Raw genomic sequence first — 17640 nt, 5'->3', positions numbered from 1 at the left:
CTGTATTGGCTTATTGTTTCTAGTAGTCTTTTTGTGGATTCTTTGGGGTTTTCGATGTATAGGATCATATCATCTGCAAAAAGTGATACCTTTACTTCTTCTTTTCCGATATGGATGCCTTTTATTTCTTTGTCTTGTCTGATTGCTCTGGCTAGAACCTCTAGCACCACATTAAATAAGAGTGGAGAGAGTCGACAACCCTGTCTTGCTCCTGATTTAAGGGGGAAACTTGCTCCTTCAGTTTAGTGCCATTTAATATGATGTTAGCTGATGGTTTATCATATATGGCCTTTATCATGTTGAGTTATTTTCCTTCTATACCCATTTTGTTGAGAGTCTTAAACATAAAATTGTGTTGTATTTTATCAAATGCCTTTTCTGCATCTATTGATAAGATCATCTGGTTTTTGTTCTTTGTTTTATTGATATGGTGTATTATCACGTTAACCATTCTATGTATGTTGAACCATCCTTGAGATTCTGGGATGAATCCCACTTGATCGTGATGTATTATTTTTTTTAATATGTTGTTGTATTCGATTTGCTAGTATTTTGTTTAGTAGCATCTATATTCATTAGAGATATTGGTGTGTAGTTTTCTTTTTTTGTGCTGTCCTTGCCTGGTTTCGGTATACGGGTTATGTTGGCCTCATAAAATGTGTTTGGAAGTATTGCTTCTTCTTAAATTTTTTGGAAGACTTTGAGTAGAATAGGAACCAAGTCTTCTTTGAATGTTTGATAGAATTCACTGTATAACCGTCTGGGCGTGGACTTTTATTTTTGGGGAGGTTTTTAATAGTTTTTTTTCTATTTCTTCCCTACTAATTGGTCTGTTTAGGTTCTCTGCTTCTTCTTGACTCAGTCTAGGAAGGTTGTATTGTTCTAGGAATTTATCCATTTCTTCTAGATTGTTGAATTTAGTGGCATAAAGTTTTTCATAGTATTCTAAAATAATTCTTTGTATATCTATGATGTCCGTGGTGATTTCTCCTCTTTCATTTTGGATTTTGTTTATATGAGTTCTTTCTCTTTTTTCCTTGGTAAGTCTTGCCAAGGGTTTGTCAATTTTGTTGATCTTTTCAAAGAACCAGCTACTTGTTCTATTAATTTTTTCTATAGCTTTTCTGTTCTCTATTTCATTTATTTCTGCTCTGATTTTTATTATCTCCTTTCTTCGGTTGGTTTTGAGTGGTCTTTGTTCTTCTTTTTCCAGTTCCTTAAGGTGTGAAGTTAAGTGGTTCACTTGGGCTCTCTCTTGTTTGTTCATATAGGCCTGAAGTGATATGAACTTCCTTCTTATCACTGCTTTTGCTGCATCCCATAGATTCTAATATGTCGTATTGTCATTTTTATTTGTCTGTATATATCTTTTGATCTCTGCACTTATTTCTCCTTTGACCCATTCATTTTTAAAAGTATGTTGTTTAGTTTCCACATTTTTGTGGGGTTTTTTTCCCTCTTTTTTGCAGTTGAATTCTAGTTTCAAGGCTTTATGATCAGAAAATATGCTTGGTACAACTTCGATTTTTCTGAATTTGCTGATGTTCTTTTTGTAGCCCAGCATATGGTCAGTTCTTGAGAATGATCCATGTACACTGGAGAAAAATGTATACTCTGTCACTTTGGGATGAAATGTCCTGTAGATGTGTGTCATATCCAGGTGCTCTAGTGTTTTGTTTAAGGCCAATATATCTTTATTGATTCTCTGTTTGGATGACCGATCTAAAGCCATCAGCGATGTATTGAGGTCTCCAAGTATGGTTGTGTTTTTGTCAGTTTTTGTTTTAAGGTCAATAAGTAGCTGTCTTATATATTTTGGTGCTTCTTGGTTGGTGCATATATATTAAGAATTGTTATGTCTTCTTGATTCAGCGTCCCCTTAATCATTATGAAATGACCATTTTTGTCTCTGAGTACTTTTGCTGTCTTGTAGTCAGCATTATCAGATATGAGTATTGCTACGCCTGCTTTTTTTTGGATGTTATTTGCTTGAAGTATTGTTTTCCAGCCTTTCAGTTTGAATTTGTTTTTATCCTTGTTGCTTAGATGAGTTTCTTGTAGGCAGCATACAGTTGGATTTTCTTTTTTAATCCATTCTGCTACTCTGCCTTTTTATTGGTGAGTTTAATCCATTTACATTTAGTGTAATTATTGACACTTGTGAGTTCCCTATTGCCATTTTATACATTACTTTCTGTTAGTTTTGTGCCTTGTTTGATTCCTCTCTTTCGTTTTTCTATCTTTTGTTTTTGTTTGGTTGTATTCCATACATCTTTCTTCTGTTGCTCTTTTTTAAATCATTTGCTTCTGTGGTGGTTTTTTCAATGGTGGTTACCATTAAGTAATGACAAGGGTTCCTACCCTGTTCATTATAGTGTGCTATCTTGTGAGTACTTTTGCGCTCCATCGTCTTTTGCTACTGTTAATCTCTGTCCTCTCCCCCCACCTTTCTTTTGTTGTTGTCACAGTTTAAATTTGGTTTTATTATGTTCTTGGTGGAGCTTTTACTTGTGGTTTTGTTTTGTTTTGTTCTTTTTATCTGGTTGGAAAACCCCCTTTAGTAATTCCTGAAGTGGGGGTTTTCTGATGATAAATTCCCTCATCTTTTCTGTATCTGTGAATGTTTTTATTTCTCCTTCATATATGAAAGATAGCTTTGATGGGTATAGTATTCTTGGTTGAAAGTTCCTCTCTTTCAGGACTTTAAATATTGGGGTCCACTCTTCTAGCTTGTAGAGTTTCTGTTGAGAAATCTGATGATAATCTAATGGGCCTTCCTTTATATGTTGTATTCTTTTTTCCCGTGGCTGCCTTGAGAATTTTTTCTTTGTCATTGGTTTGTGCCAATTTCATTGTGATGTGCCTTGGGGTAGGTTTGTTGGGGTTAAGAAAACTTGGAGTTCTGTTTGCTTCTTGAATTTGAGGCTTTAGTTCTTTCCACAGGCTTGGGAAGTTCTCATCTATTATTTGTTTGAATATGTTCTCCATTCCATTTTCTCTCTCTTCTCCCTCTGATATACCTATTATTCTTATGTTATTGTTTTTTATGGAATCAGACAATTCCTGTAGGGCTTTCTCATTTTTTTAAGTTTTTGAGTCTCTTTCTTCTTCTCTCTGTTGTGCTTCAAATTGCTTGTCTTCTATTTTACTAATCCTACCTTCTATCTGGCCTGTTCTATTAGCTAAGCTTTTTACCTCGTTTTTCAGCTTGTGAATTGAGTATTTCATCTCTGTTTGATTTGTTTTTATAGTTTCAATTTCCTTGGACATATATTCTTTGTGTTCATTGAGTTGTTTTCTGAGCTCCCTAAATTGCCTTTCTGTGTTTTCTTGTGTATCTTGGAGGATTTTTAGGATTTCTATTTTTTATTCTCTGTCATTTATCTCCAAGGTTTCCAATATATTAAATTTTTCCTCCATAGATTTTTCCTCATCTATCTGTGCTACCTCTCTGTCTTTTGTATCCATGATATTCTATTTTTTTTTCCTTAATGGCATCTGTGGGTGGTTTTGTTGATAGTATTAATGAGAATTAATAAGGAATAAAAAGTTAAAAAATAAAAAAAAAGGAATAAATAAAAAAAATATTATTCCCCCCCTTTTTTTCTTTCCTCTCCTTTCCCCTCCTTCTTGAGAAAATCTTGTGGTGAACTGTGAATCATATTGTGCTAAATAGAACAAAAACTACCTATAATGGAGGGCCTGAGTTGGGGAGAGGTGATCAAGGGGCAAAAAACGGGGTATGGGCCCACAAAATGCAAAAAGGAAAAAATTGGGGTCAAGAATAAAATGATTTGCTTTTAGGTGCTGGTTGACTAAGAGGTATGATGAGAGGAATAATAGGGAAACAGGAAAAAAGGGGAAAAAATTTAAAAAGTACTATTGTATTTAATGGAGCATGAACTAGATAAAATGGAGAGCCAGGGTTGGGAGCTCTGCTAGTGAGTTAAAAAAGCGAAATAAAAAACCCCCAAAGCGCCACAAAGAAAAATTTAAGTCCCAGATAAAGTAATTTGTTCGTGATTGAGATTGAATGAGAGGAAAAGTAAAGGAGAAAAGAAGAAACTAATATAGAGGGAGAAAAAAAAAGGAAGAGGAAAACACAAAAAGAAGAAAAAAGAAGGGAGAGAGAGAGAGAGAGTTAAGCATTTTGGAGTGCAACCCTCATAGAGAGAAAGGAAGAAGAAAGAAAAGATAATGGGAGATGTAACACTTATGGGTAGTGTAGTTCAAGGAGAGGAGAGAGTAAGACCAGCAGAGAATTAAACGACCAAATTGGAAGAGGAGGAAAATTATCAAGACAAGAGAAACAAATGAACAAATATAATAAAATGGGATAGGTTATAAAGTCTGTGGATTATTCTTGATTTTGAGAGGTTATCTTCTTGCTTTTTCTTTTCTCTCCCTCTTCCTTGTCGGTGATTCTGTACCCCGGGTTCTGCCCCTGTGGCACGCTTAGGTAGAGGTTTGCAGTTGATAAGTCTCTATGGCGATACCATATATTGGGCTTCGGTCTTGTTGGCAGTCGAGGTTCATTAGCATTTGCAGGCTTCGCCAATGAGAAATCCGTATTCCCGGAGCCTCTCTCCTAGTCTTTCCTTCCTGAATTAGCAGCCTGATGATCCAGCTATGGGGTTGCTGCTGCCTCTGCCTGGATAGTAAGAGGCTCAAAGAGCTGGCAAATCCCCACTCTATTCCCACTCAGTGCAGGGATCTGGGTAAGGCTTAATCATTCAGAGCTGTTAGTATAATCAGGCGGGGCTTCAGCCCACTCAAAGACCTCTGACTCTGCCCCTCTGTCCGGGAACACGGGCGCCCACTCCCGGGGGAATCTCTCGCCCACTATCTGCGCTCACTGACCAGGATATCTGGCCAGCTGCCTCTCACTCCCGGTGAGGCACCCCGCCCACACAGAAAAGTTCCAGAGTAGGAAATTTCGCTCCCACTTACTCCCCGCTTGCTGCTTTTGGGGGCGCAGGGGCGACCTCAAGACTCTGGTTTCAGCCCACAGAAAGGCCTCTGACTCTGCCCCTCTGTCCAGGAACACGGGCGCCCACTTCCTGGAGAATCTCTCACCCACTCTCCGCGCTCGCCGACGAGGAGATCAGGCCGGCTGCCTCTCACTCCGGGTGAGGCACCCCGCCCGCACGGAAAAGTTTAAGCGTAGGGAATTTCGCTCCCACTCACTCCCCACGCGCTGCGTTTCGGGGCGCAGTGGCGACCCCTTGATTCCGGTTTCAGCCCACACAGAGGCCTCTGACCTTGCCCCTCTGTCCGGTAACACAGGTGCCCACTCCTGGGGCTCTAGGAGGAATCTCTCGCCCACTATCTGTGCGCACTGGCCAGGAGATCGGGGCGGATGGCTGTCCCAAGTGCCTTTCTTTGTCTGGATTTGGCGCAAGCGTTAGCTTGTGTTAACTGGGTTGCCACAAGCATAGTTTTTCCTCTGCTTGGATGTCCATGCCACAACCTGGTTTGGACGTTTGTGCCGCAGTCTGGTTCTGCGGCACCGTATGCCCACCCTAGTTCCTATACTCTCAGTTCCCAGTGAAAGCAGCCCTTATTTAGGTTACTGAGGAAGGCGGAGTGTTTCTTCCTCCTTATTTCCTTCTGTGTTGATTATATATTTAGTCAATTTTTCGCTCAATCATACCTTCGTGTTTAGGGTGGAACTTCTTGAGGCTCCAAGGATAGATTTTTCTGTCTCTGGTTGAAGATCTCATTGAATTTTTGGGGAAATTTATCGGTATTGCTCCTTACAGTGCCATTTCTCTGACGTCATTGTGACAACAACTTCTAATGGATTTTTCCCCCTCCTGTTTCAGTTAGACTAGTGCAAATTTCTTAGCATGCTGTCAGGGTAGAATTTATACTGGGTCCACCCTTTTTTTGAGGGTGTGTTATTCAGTGACCCAGCTTCATTAAAGGAAGGCTTCCTAAAAGATAACGAGGTCTTGACTCAGGCCCTCTTGCTGAGGAGGCTGTGAAAGGGGAAGCCTGTATTTGCCAGAGTGAGCAAAAGTGCCTTCATTACATTACTACCCCTCTGAGTTTTCACTTTTTATTAAAATTGGCCAGTATTTTCCTGTTTCAGTCAGTTCCTCAGTGCTTTTAATGTATTTTAAAATACACTTAATTAATTACATATATGTATTTCCTCCATTGTCTGGTATTCTTGGATGCTTTCATTGGGAAGGTTGGTCATTATAACCACTGCCATAGTTGAATGAAAGTTCCATAGTTATAAAATTACATATAATTTCTTAAATCATTTTTATACTTAGCCAGTGATGGCTGGCCCTTTCTTTTTCTTGGCTTATGTCTTGATTTTCTTAACTTTACATTGCATGTTTTAGATCCCCATTCAGTTAACCAATAAACTTGCTTCTATACCTTGCCATTTCTTTGAGTAATCTTTGTTCTTCCTTGATGATATTACTTCCTTTATTAATCTCTGGAGTAGATTAGTTTAGCTCAACCAACCCAGGTGGTCAATGGAGTAACACATGTCAAAGCCAGAATGTTCTCTTGTCCCATTTTGTACAGCCTACAACATGGGCTACTTTAAGTTAGATAGGCCTTGTACCTGACAGTGCCATGATTCCTCCCTGAGTGAACTGCCTTTCTAGTAATAAAAGCAAGTGTTGTATGTGTGTGTAGCTAATTATGGTTTAGTGTGTATATCTAACTAACTATGGTATAAAACTATCAGTAAAACAGAAAGAACTGAATAGGTAACTCCTGTGATTGCCAATTGACCTGTATTTTTTTGAAATCCTTCTCTTGGCTTATACAGTGTATCAGTAAAAGCTCAGGCCCTGGAATTTCCAGACTTGGGTTTGAATACAGTTTCTACCTCTCAGAAATATATAGTTGTGTTATATTATCATTTTAATAATTCTTACTGCTAAAATGGGGGGTAATAGTATCTTTCTCATAGTATTGGAGGAATAAATGACATTGCTGCTTAGCACCATTTGTGAAACAAGTAACTCAATAAATCTTAACCATTATGTTTTAAAAGTTACTCACTTTTGAACTTTAAGGCATTTTAAAATTAGTCTTTTTTTCTTTGATTGTTAGATGTACTTTATGAAAAATCGTGCCCGAAGGCAAGGTATTAATTTAAGACTTCTACCCAATGGATTCAGCAAGAGGAGAGAAAATTCAACATTTTTCGATAAGAAGTAAGTTTCTATCAGCTGTTTCGATTTTATCAGGATCATCTTTTAAGGTTTGGTTTGATCTAGAGCTACCAAAAGTATGTCTATGAGCTATCTGGGTTTTTTTGAGCTGTTTGTTATTTTTTCCATGAAAACATATTTATACAAATTGAAAATAAGCATTTAGAAACTTAAGCTAATTTTGTTTCGTGTGACTCTTAATAAAAATGTGGGCTTTCAGAATGTATGTGTGGTGTTTTCTATGTTTGTGTGTCTGTCTTGTCTCTGAAGCCTAAGATACCATGGAAGTATATTAGAGGCTTCAGGGACAAAGGAGTGAATCAAAGCAGGATTCGTGAACAGTTTTAACCAGAGCAACTCAGCTTTTTAGAATTCTTTCTACTTTGGCATTTCAAATAAGATTTCATTTGAAAGCCAGTGATGGGAAGGATTGGGGACTTGGGAAACATTTTACTCTGTAGTGAGTGTGAGTACAGGCAATACAATAGAGATTAATTTGCTGCTTTCCAAAAATACTATATCAAAAAGGCCGCACTGGTATAGAATACTGTAAGGATTCCAGAGTACTGTACATAGCCCACTGAATTATTGGGTAATATCTTTTAAAAGTCAGGATTTTGGATTTGGAGTAAAAAACTGAGTGAGTCCCCTCCTCTTCAGTCTCTTATTATATATGAGAACTTGTACAAATTACTTCTTTCCTCTGGGCTTCATCTGTGTGATGTGGAAGTTATACTACGTAAACTAAGATTCCCTTCCAATTTTCCTACTCCATAAATTGAAAAGGCAGAGCATCAGAGTTGTTATTCCAATAGACTTTCTACCTTTTTAAACCATGTTATATTAATAGATAATGAAGTTATCCATTTATATTTTTATATGTTTCAAGACATAAATATTTGTAAAGGTGGTTTTCCTTTTTCCTGGTTGGCTTCCAGAAGTAAAGTAATGTCTTCCATTTGTCAAATGTGAGATGATTCCTTTGTACATTTTGAAACTAACATTTGGAAGATGATATAGTTTTTTGAAATTTCTGGTTGGTGCCTTCTCAAATATAAAAGTACACCTTTTTTCTGCAGCTGGCTTTTTTCTCTTTAACAATATAGTATGGACCTCTTTTCTTGTGAATGCAAATCTGCCTCATTTTTAAATCTCTGCTCTGACTATGACTACTATATACTAATTTATTTAATTGTTCCCATGTTCATGAACATTTAGCTTATTGCTAGTTTTTAATTTTTTACAAATAATGTTGTAATAAATATCATTGAACAAGTTGTTTTGTATGCTTATGTAACTTTTTCTGTTGGATTAGTCCCTAGAAAGTGAAATTACTGGGTCAGAGACTACGTGCATTTAAACTTTTTAGAGAAATTCCTATTTTCTCCAAAAAAGTACCATTTTGTACCTTCATCAAAAAAAGTATCAGAGTGCCTATTTTATTTATTTATATATTTTTATTATTATTTTTTATTTGATTTTAGTGAGAGAAAGGGAGAGAGAGAGACAGAGAGACAGGAACATCAGTCTGTTCCTGTATGCACCTTGACCGAAGATCAAACTGGCAACCTTTGTGCTTCTGGACAGTGCTCTCACCAATTGAGCTATCTGTCCAGGTCTTCAGAATGCCTATTTTAGTTATACCTGCACTTTAACTGAGTATCAGTTAAACTCTTGCCTATATGATTGTTAGAGAGGCTGATCTCTCAATTTTCTTTTTATTTCTTTTAAGATGTGCTTCTTTATATATCATCTTGATCTGTTACATATATTTGAACATTTTAATCAATCTATTTATCCTTTAATTTTGTCTTCCATTTATGATGCATTTTAAATAGTTATAAAAAAAATCTGTAAAACATAGAGCTAGTTGATAGAGTGGTTAAGAATATAAACTAGGCCAGGCTACCTGAGTTCAATTTCTCTGGTCAGGCTTTTCCTAGCTATGTTATCATAAGCCAATTACTTTCTGCCTTCAGTATCCTCATCTATAAAGTGAGACAAGAAATAAATTAGGGTTAAGCCAGTTTTTATTTCCGCTCGTAGTCCTATATGAGAATGCCTGTGTAAACATCTCACTAGTACTGAGTTGTCTCTTTTTTTTTTTTTTTTGTATTTTTCTGAAGCTGGAAACGGGGAGAGACAGTCAGACAGACTCCCGCATGCGCCCGACCGGGATCCACCCGGCACGCCCACCAGGGGTGACGCTCTGCCCACCAGGGGGCGATGCTCTGCCCCTCCGGGGCATCGCTCTGTCACAACCAGAGCCACTCTAGCGCCTGGGGCAGAGGCCAAGGAGCCATCCCCAGCGCCCGGGCCATCTTTGCTCCAATGGAGCCTTGGCTGCAGGAGGGGAAGAGAGAGACAGAGAGGAAGGAAGGGGGGGGTGGAGAAGCAAATGGGCGCCTCTCCTATGCTCCCTGGCCGGGAATCAAACCCGGGTCCCCCGCACGCGGGGCCAACGCTCTCCCGCTGAGCCAACCGGCCAGGGCCCTGAGTTGTCTCTTAAAAAATTTACTGGCCCTGGCCGGTTGGCTCAGCGGTAGAGCGTCGGCCCAGCGTGTAGAAGTCCCGGGTTTGATTCCCGGTCAGGACACACAGGAGAAGTGCCCATTTGCTTCTCCACCCTTTCCCCTCTCCTTTCTCTCTGTCTCTCTCCCCCTCCTGCAGCCAAGGCCCCATTGGAGTAAAGTTGTCCTGGCACTGAGGATGGCTCCATGTCCTCTGCCTCAGGTGCTAGAATGGCTCCGATTGCAGCCGAGCAACACCCCAGATGGGGAGAGCATCACCCCCTGGTGGGCATGCTGGGTGGATCTCGGTCAGGCACATGCGGGAGTCTGTCTGTCTGCCTACCCCCCCCCCCCTCGCTTCTCACTTCGGAAAAATAAAAATTAAAAAAATTACCAATTTTAAAGGTTGAAATAATATTTTGTTTTAATTTGATTTTAATTGCTACTGAGTTGGAATATTTGCCCACAAGTTTCAGAGTGATATCTTAAAATTTAAGTATAATATTTTACTTTAATTCAGTCTGCTAATTTAAAATGATCTATCATTCATAGAACCATTTTGGGAGTTCAGTGGGAAAAAATTTTAATCTATGTAACCGAATTTTTCCATTTGTTCATTGTTAAATGGCCAGTTATATTTTTTAAATGAAAAATGGTTTTGCTATTAACTGAATTTAAAATGTCTGTCTTCAGATGTTAGGTGAATAATAAAGCATTAACAGGAGTTCCAACTCTCTGAAAGCCATACTTAAAAAATATTATTGGCGGCCTGACCTGTGGTGGCGCAGTGGATAAAGCGTCGACCTGGAAATGCTGAGGTGGCCAGTTCGAAACCCTGGGCTTGCCTGGTCAAGGCACATATGGGAGTTGATGCTTCTAGCTCCTCCCCCTTCTCTCTCTCTCTGTCTCTCCCTCTCCTCTCTAAAATGAATAAATAAAAAAATTTATAAAAAAAAAAAAAAAAAAAATATTATTGGCTAGTCCTAGCTTGGAAATCTCTTTAATCCCAATATTTTGTTCATTCTTGTTCTTCATTTTCATCATTGATTTAAATCTTGGCACTGTTGACATTTTGAGCCAGAGAATTCTTTGTCGTGGAAGTTTGTCTTGTGAATTTTAGGATGGTAGCAGTATCCCTGGCCCTCTACCCTCTAGATCAGGGGTTGGGAACCTTTTTGGCTGAGAGAGCCATGAACGCCACATATTTTAAAATGTAATTTCGTGAGAGCCATACAACGACCCATGTATGTTATGCATTATTCAATAAAAATTTGGTGTTGTCCCAGAGGACAGCTGTGATTGGCTCCAGCCACCCGCAACCATGAACATGAGTGGTAGGAAATGAATGGATTGTAATATATGAGAATGTGTTATGTTTTTAACGTTATTATTTTTTTTATTAAAGATTTGTCTGCAAGCCAGATACAGCCATCAAAAGAGCCGCATCTGGCTTGCGAGCCATAGGTTCCCGACCCCTGCTCTAGATGTTGCACACACACACACACACACACACACTGTTATGATAACAAAAATGTCTCCAGACATTGTTAGATACCCCCTGAAGTGGGGGCGGAGGAGAGGGGCAAAATCACTCTTATTTGAGAAACGCTGATTTGGATGAATTCTAAAGACATACTTATTGAACTTATGCATGGCAAAATTAGGATTACAGAAAATTTCAATTGCTAAAAGGTGGTATGCAAATATTAAGATAAGTAAATAAGGCCTAGGGGAAGAATATGAAAAAAGAAACAGAAGTACCGGCTTTCTGATAACTCTGTTTTCTTAGCCAGTCATAAGCAAATGACCAAGCTATTAGATGATGGTAGGATTATTTATTGGAAGGCATGAAAAAGTGAATACTAAATCTTTTAAAAGAATTGTTTTCACCTGGCTCTTAGTAAATAATATACAGTGATAGCTAAAGTTCTACATTTTCTTATCTGAAATCTGGGTATATAATACATTTACTATATATTATATTTACCTGTAGTAGTTCTGGGGCAGCATGACATAATCATGCAATACTATTTCTGCATGAAACCTACAACTACTCACATTATAATGGGTAAATAATGGCAGTGAATGGGCTCAGTCAGGTTTTGCTGCACAAGGAGTTATGAAAAAATTTCGTTTCTGATATTTGGGGATTTTGGAATTGTTGATGTGAGATTTGGTCCTACACTAGGTTTATTATTATTACCTAGGTATTAAATTGGTCCTATACTAAGATTATTTTTATTACTCCCTAACTATTAAACTGGTCCTTTGTTCCAGCAGCTTGAACTATAATATAATCAAAAGCTCAAATTGAACTGTCTGACCAGGCGGTGGTGCAGTGAATAGACGGTTGGCCTGGGACACTGACCCAGGTTCAAAACCCCAAGGTCACTGGCTTGAATGCTGGTTCCTCTGACTTGAGCCTGGGGTTGCCCACTCAAATATGGAATCATAGACATGGCCCCATGGTTGCTGGCTTGATGAAGCTCAAGGTCACTGCTGGCTTGAAGCCCAAGCTCGGTAACTTGAGCAAGGGTCACTGACTCCGCTGGAGCCACCCAACCCCCCACCCCCCAGTCAAAGCACATATGAGAAAACAGTCAATAAACAACTAAGGTACCGCAACTATGTGTTAATGCTTTTCATCTCTCTTCCTTTGGTCTGTCTGTCCCTCCCTCTCTTTTGCTAAGAAACAAAACAAAACAAACAACTTCAAATTGAACTTACTTAAAATCAAATGTTCTAATGGTAACTTGATCAATCTGAGTGAAGAAGAATCTTTGGATATTTTTGTAACTTTTCTATAAAGTCTGAACTTATTTCAAAATAAAGTTTTTTAAAAATTTAAATACCCCTATATGAAGTGTACTAATTGGTCATGTGCCTGAACTACTTCTGTAGAACTACCAGCAGGTTATGTAACAGTAGACACAATCAATTACCTCAGAAGCATAGGTTCATTCAAACTCAGGCATCTTTTATGGCAGGAGTTTTTGATCAGTATCACCCTGAATCTCCTAAAGTTCCATAAAATATTATGTAATGTGTGAATATATTTAAGAACAGCAACTGTAATTTTCACTTTATAGTCAAAGTGGGATGTATCGCTAACCAGTCCGTGAGGTCAGAAATGTAGTATTTAATAGCAGTGGATTTTAGAGGACTGATGAATTTGCAAGGACATCATAATGGATAGCTTTAATGAACAAAGAACAGTTAAGGGATGTATATGTTAAGAATAATTGAGCCAAAGCAAAACCAACATTCATTATGAAAAAGAGGAGGATGGTATGGAAATGTGTCCAATAGAAGGCTCCCCTACTTTGAGCAGATCCCAAACTACCTCTATAAAATAGTGACTCTTTCAGAGGTAAATCCTTTACCTCATCTCTTGGTGGGCCATATAACTTTATGTTCCCTTTTACCCAATGCTAATCAAAACCAGTTGAAAGAAAGGTAAAGGATCTATATATGAGGAAAACTAAGTCTACCAAATGACTGAAAAGATTTGAACAAATGTAGAAAAAGTACCTTGTTTGGGGGAGAGTCAGTATTTTAAAAATAACAGTTATTTTTTAAATGAATGATCTTTAAATCTGATGTGATCCTAATCAGAATACTAATGGGATTTTTGTTGTTACTGAAGAACAAACGTGAGAGGCAGACTGGTAGTAGCACAGTAGATGGAGCTCAGCCTGGGATGCTGAGATCCCAGGTTTGTGGCCTGGAAGTTACCAGCTTGAACATGGGCTAATCTAGCTTGAGCGCAGGCTCACCAGCCTGAGTGCAGGATTGCTGGCTTGAAGCCCATGATTACTGGCCTAAAGCCCTTGATTACTGGCTTGAGCCCTTTGGTCAAGGCACATATAAGAAGCAATCAAGGAACAACTAAAGTGATGCAATTACAAATTGATGCTTCTCATCTCTCCTTTCTCCCGCTTCCCTCTTGCAAAAAATAATAATAGTAATAAACATGGAAGAAGACAAGGGAAAACCTGAGAAAAAAGAACAATGAGGCTAGATTCATTAAAACTTATGAAATTCTAATTGTTTTATGGTGTTGACATGGAAATCTACAGTGACTTAGATTGTAGGAGATAAACATGTAACGTATTTCCCCATGTATAAGGCGCTCCCATGTATAGGACATACCTTAATTTTGGGGCCTGAAATTTTTAAAAAAGTATTACATAAAGTTATTGAACTCAAGTTTTATTCATCATAAAATTCATACAACTCCTCATCACTGTCAGAACTCCCATCCATTAGCTTGTCCTCCTCTGTGTCTGATGAGGAATCAATGTCTTCAACAATCAGCGCAAAAACCAGTGGGAAATGCAAGTAAGAAAATCTACGACCACTGTATAAGATACACCCAATTTTTAGACCCCAGTTTTTTCGGGGGGATGCGTCTTATACATTGGGAAATATGGAATATTTGATCAAGATAGCATTTGAAAGTAATACAAATATTCCATTAATGAGGTAGAAACAATTTGCTTGCCATTTTGTAGGGAAAAGCTGGATCTTTTACGAGAACTTCCAGGTGGATCAAAAACCTAAAGTAAAATAAATAATAGTGGAATATTTTCATAATTTTTTTTTTGTAAACGAGAGACGTTTATTATAAAGATACAAGGTGTCAGAAACTAAGGATGAAATAAATCTGGGCCTTCTTATGTTTTTTCTCCAAGTGCCTCTTATGCTTCATTTTTTAAAAAATTCTATTTTAATTTATTGGGTTTACATAAATTTTACTCTCCCCCCGAATACCTCCTCCCTGTCCCGTGTTCCCAACCACATCACCCTTGCCCTCCTCTCCGCAACGCAGTCCCCCCGGTTTTGCTTCTCTGCTCTCATCCCATCCTATCATCCCCTTTCCTTCTATCCGCTTTCCCTCTGGACCTTTTGATCGTGCCTCTGTCTCTATTCTGCTCCTCAGTTCATATTGTTCATTGAATTCCTCAGATGAGTGAGGTCATATGGTATTTTTCTTTCTCTGCCTGGCTTATTTCACTTAACTTAATAGTTTCCAGGTCCATCCATGTTGTCACAAAAAGTAAGATTTCCTTCTTTTTCATGCGCCATAGTATTCTATTGTGTATATGTACCACTGCTTTTTAATCCACTCATCTACTGATGGATACTTGGGCTGTTTCTAGATCTTGGCTATTGTAAACAATGCTGCCATAAACATGGGGGTGCATTTCTCCTTTTGAATCGAAGTGATTTGGTATTCTTAGGATATATTCCTAAAAGTGGGATAGCTGGGTCAAAAGGTAGTTAGTTCCATTTTTAATTTTTTGAGGAATCTCCGTACTGTTTTCCACAGTGGCTGCACCAATCTGCATTCCCACCAGCAGTGCAGGAGGATTCCCTTTTCTCCACATCCTCACCAGCATTTATTCTGTGTTGTTTTGTTAATGAGCACCATTCTGACTGGTGTGAGGTGATATCTCATTGTGGTTTTAATTTGCATTTCTCTAATGATTAGTGATGTTGAGCATTTTTTCATCTGCCTATTGGCCATCTGTATGTCCTCCTGGGAGAAGTGTCTATTCATTTCTTTTGCCCATTTTTTGATTGGATTGTTTATCTTCCTGGTGTTGAGTTTTACAAGTTCTTTATAAATTTTGGTTATTACCCCTTATCAAACATATTGTCGAATATGTTCTCCCATTGTGTGGTTGGCCTTTTTATTTTGTTCATATTGTCTTTAGCTGTGTAAAAGCTTTTTAGTTTGATATAGTCCTATTTGTTTATCCTGTCCTTTATTTCACTTGCCCGTGGAGATAAATCAGCAAATACACTGCTGTGAATGATGTCGGAGAGCTTACTGCCTATGTTTTTCTCTGGGATGCTTATGGTTTCATGACTTACATTTAAGTCTTTTATCCATTTGAGTTTATTTTTGTGAATGGTGTAAGTTGGTGGTCTAGTTTCATTTTTTTGCAGGTAGCTGTCCAGTTGTCTCGGCACCATTTGTTAAAGAGGCTGTCTTTACTTCATTGTGTGCTCTTACCACCTTTGTCAAATAGTGGTAAGACAAAGTTTATTGTCTTATTTCTGAGTTCTCTGTTCTGTTCCATTGATCTATGTGCCAGTTCTTATGCCTGTACCAAGCTGTTTTGAGTTCAGTGGCCTGTAGTATAACTTGATATCAGGAAGTGTGATACCACCCACTTTATTCTTCTTTTTCAAGATTGCTGAGGCTGTTCGTGTTCTTTTTTGGTTCCATATAAATTTTTGGAATATGTGTTCTATATCTTTGAAGTATGTCATTGGTATTTTAATAGGAATTGCATTGAATTTATAAAGTGCTTTGGTTAATAAGGACATTTTAATGATCTTTATTACCTAACCATGAACACGGTATATGCTTCCTCTTGTTTGTATCTTCCTTGATTTCTTTTATCAATGTTTTATAATTTTCCGAGTACAAGTCTTTAACCTCCTTGGTTAAATTTACTCCTAGTTACTTTACTTTTTTGTTGCAGTAGTGAACAGGATTGTTTTTCTTAATTTATCTTTCAGACAGGTCATTGTTGTGAATAAAAATGCCTCTGATTTCTGAGGATTGTTTTTATATCTTGCCACCTTGCTGAATTCATTTATCAGGTCCAGTAGTTTTTTGACTGCGACTTTAGGGTTTTCTGTGTACAGTATCATATCATCTATGGATAATGGTAGTTTTACTTCTTTTCTAATTTGGATACCTTTTATTTCTTCTTCTTGTCTGATTGCTGTCTTGTCTTCTTGTCTGACTTCCAGAACTATGTTGAATAAGAGTGGTGAAAGGGGGCACCCCTGCCTTGTTCCTGATCTTAAGGGGATTGCTTTTAATTTTTGCCCATTGAGTATGATGTTGGCTGTGGGTGTGTCATAGATGGCCTTTATCATGTTGAGGTATGTTCCCTGTATTCCCGCTTTGCTGAGAGTTTTGATCGTAAATGGGTGTGGGATTTTTTTTTGGGGGGGTGTTGCTGGATTTTATCAAATGCTTTCTTTGGATCTATTGATACTATCATGTGGTTTTTCTCCTTCCTTTTTGTTTATGTGATGAGTCACATTGATTGATTTGCAAATATTGGACCATCCTTGCCTCCCCAGAATAAATCCCACTTGATCCTGATGTATGATGTTTTTAATGTATTGCTGGATCTGGTTTGCTAATATTTTCTTGAGAATTTTAGCATCTAAATTCATCAGGGATATTGGCTTATAGTTTTCTTTCTTTGTGTTGTCTTTGCCTGATTTTGGAATCAGAATTATGCTCACCTCATAAAAGGAGCTTGGAAGTCTTCCCTCCTCTTCAATTTTTTGAAATAGCTTGATAAGTATAGGAGTAAGTTCTTCTTTGAATGTTTGGTAGACTTTGCCTGTGAAGCCATCTGCCCCAGGGCTTTTCTTTGTTGGGAGTTTTTTGATAACTGTTTCGATCTCATTTGTTGTAATCAGTCTATTTAGGTTTTCTGATTCTTTCAGATTGATTTTTGAAAGATTATATGTTTCAAGGAATTTGTCCATTTTACCTAGGTTGTCTAATTTTTTGGCATACAGTTTTTCATAGTATTTTCTTACAGTCCTTTATATTTCTACCATGTCAGTTGTAACTTCTCCACTCTTGTTTCTAATTTTATTTATTTGATCCTCTCTCGTTTGTCTCTTGATGAGCCTGGCCAAGGTTTATTGATCTTGTTTACCTTTTCAAAGACCCAGCTCTTGGTTTCATTGATCCTCTATATTGTTTTTTTAGTCTCTATGTCATTTATTTTCACTCTGTTCTTTATTATTTCCTTCCTTCTACTTCCTGTGGGCTTTACTTGCTGTTCCTTTTCTAGTTTTTTAGTTGCAGGGTTAAATTGTTTTGGGGTTTTTTTGTATTTTTTCTGAAGCTGGAAACTGGGAGAGACAGACAGATTCCCGCATGTGCCCGACTGGGATCC

The 17640-nt window shown here is 38.1% G+C and overlaps 1 protein-coding gene across 1 annotated transcript in view; it reads left to right on the top strand.

The window, feature by feature from the left end:
• ZNHIT6 (zinc finger HIT-type containing 6) overlaps positions 1-17640 on the top strand; it is an 89969-nt gene that overhangs the window by 15703 nt on the left and 56626 nt on the right. The window contains exon 5 of the mRNA XM_066376698.1: positions 7084-7187. Coding sequence (XP_066232795.1) covers positions 7084-7187 — 104 coding nt within the window. The remainder of the gene's footprint in view (positions 1-7083; positions 7188-17640) is intronic.

Source organism: Saccopteryx leptura, chromosome 3 (assembly GCF_036850995.1).
Source record: "Saccopteryx leptura isolate mSacLep1 chromosome 3, mSacLep1_pri_phased_curated, whole genome shotgun sequence".
NCBI classification, from domain to species: Eukaryota; Metazoa; Chordata; class Mammalia; order Chiroptera; family Emballonuridae; genus Saccopteryx; species Saccopteryx leptura.
This window is presented reverse-complemented; position numbering and strand designations above follow the sequence as displayed.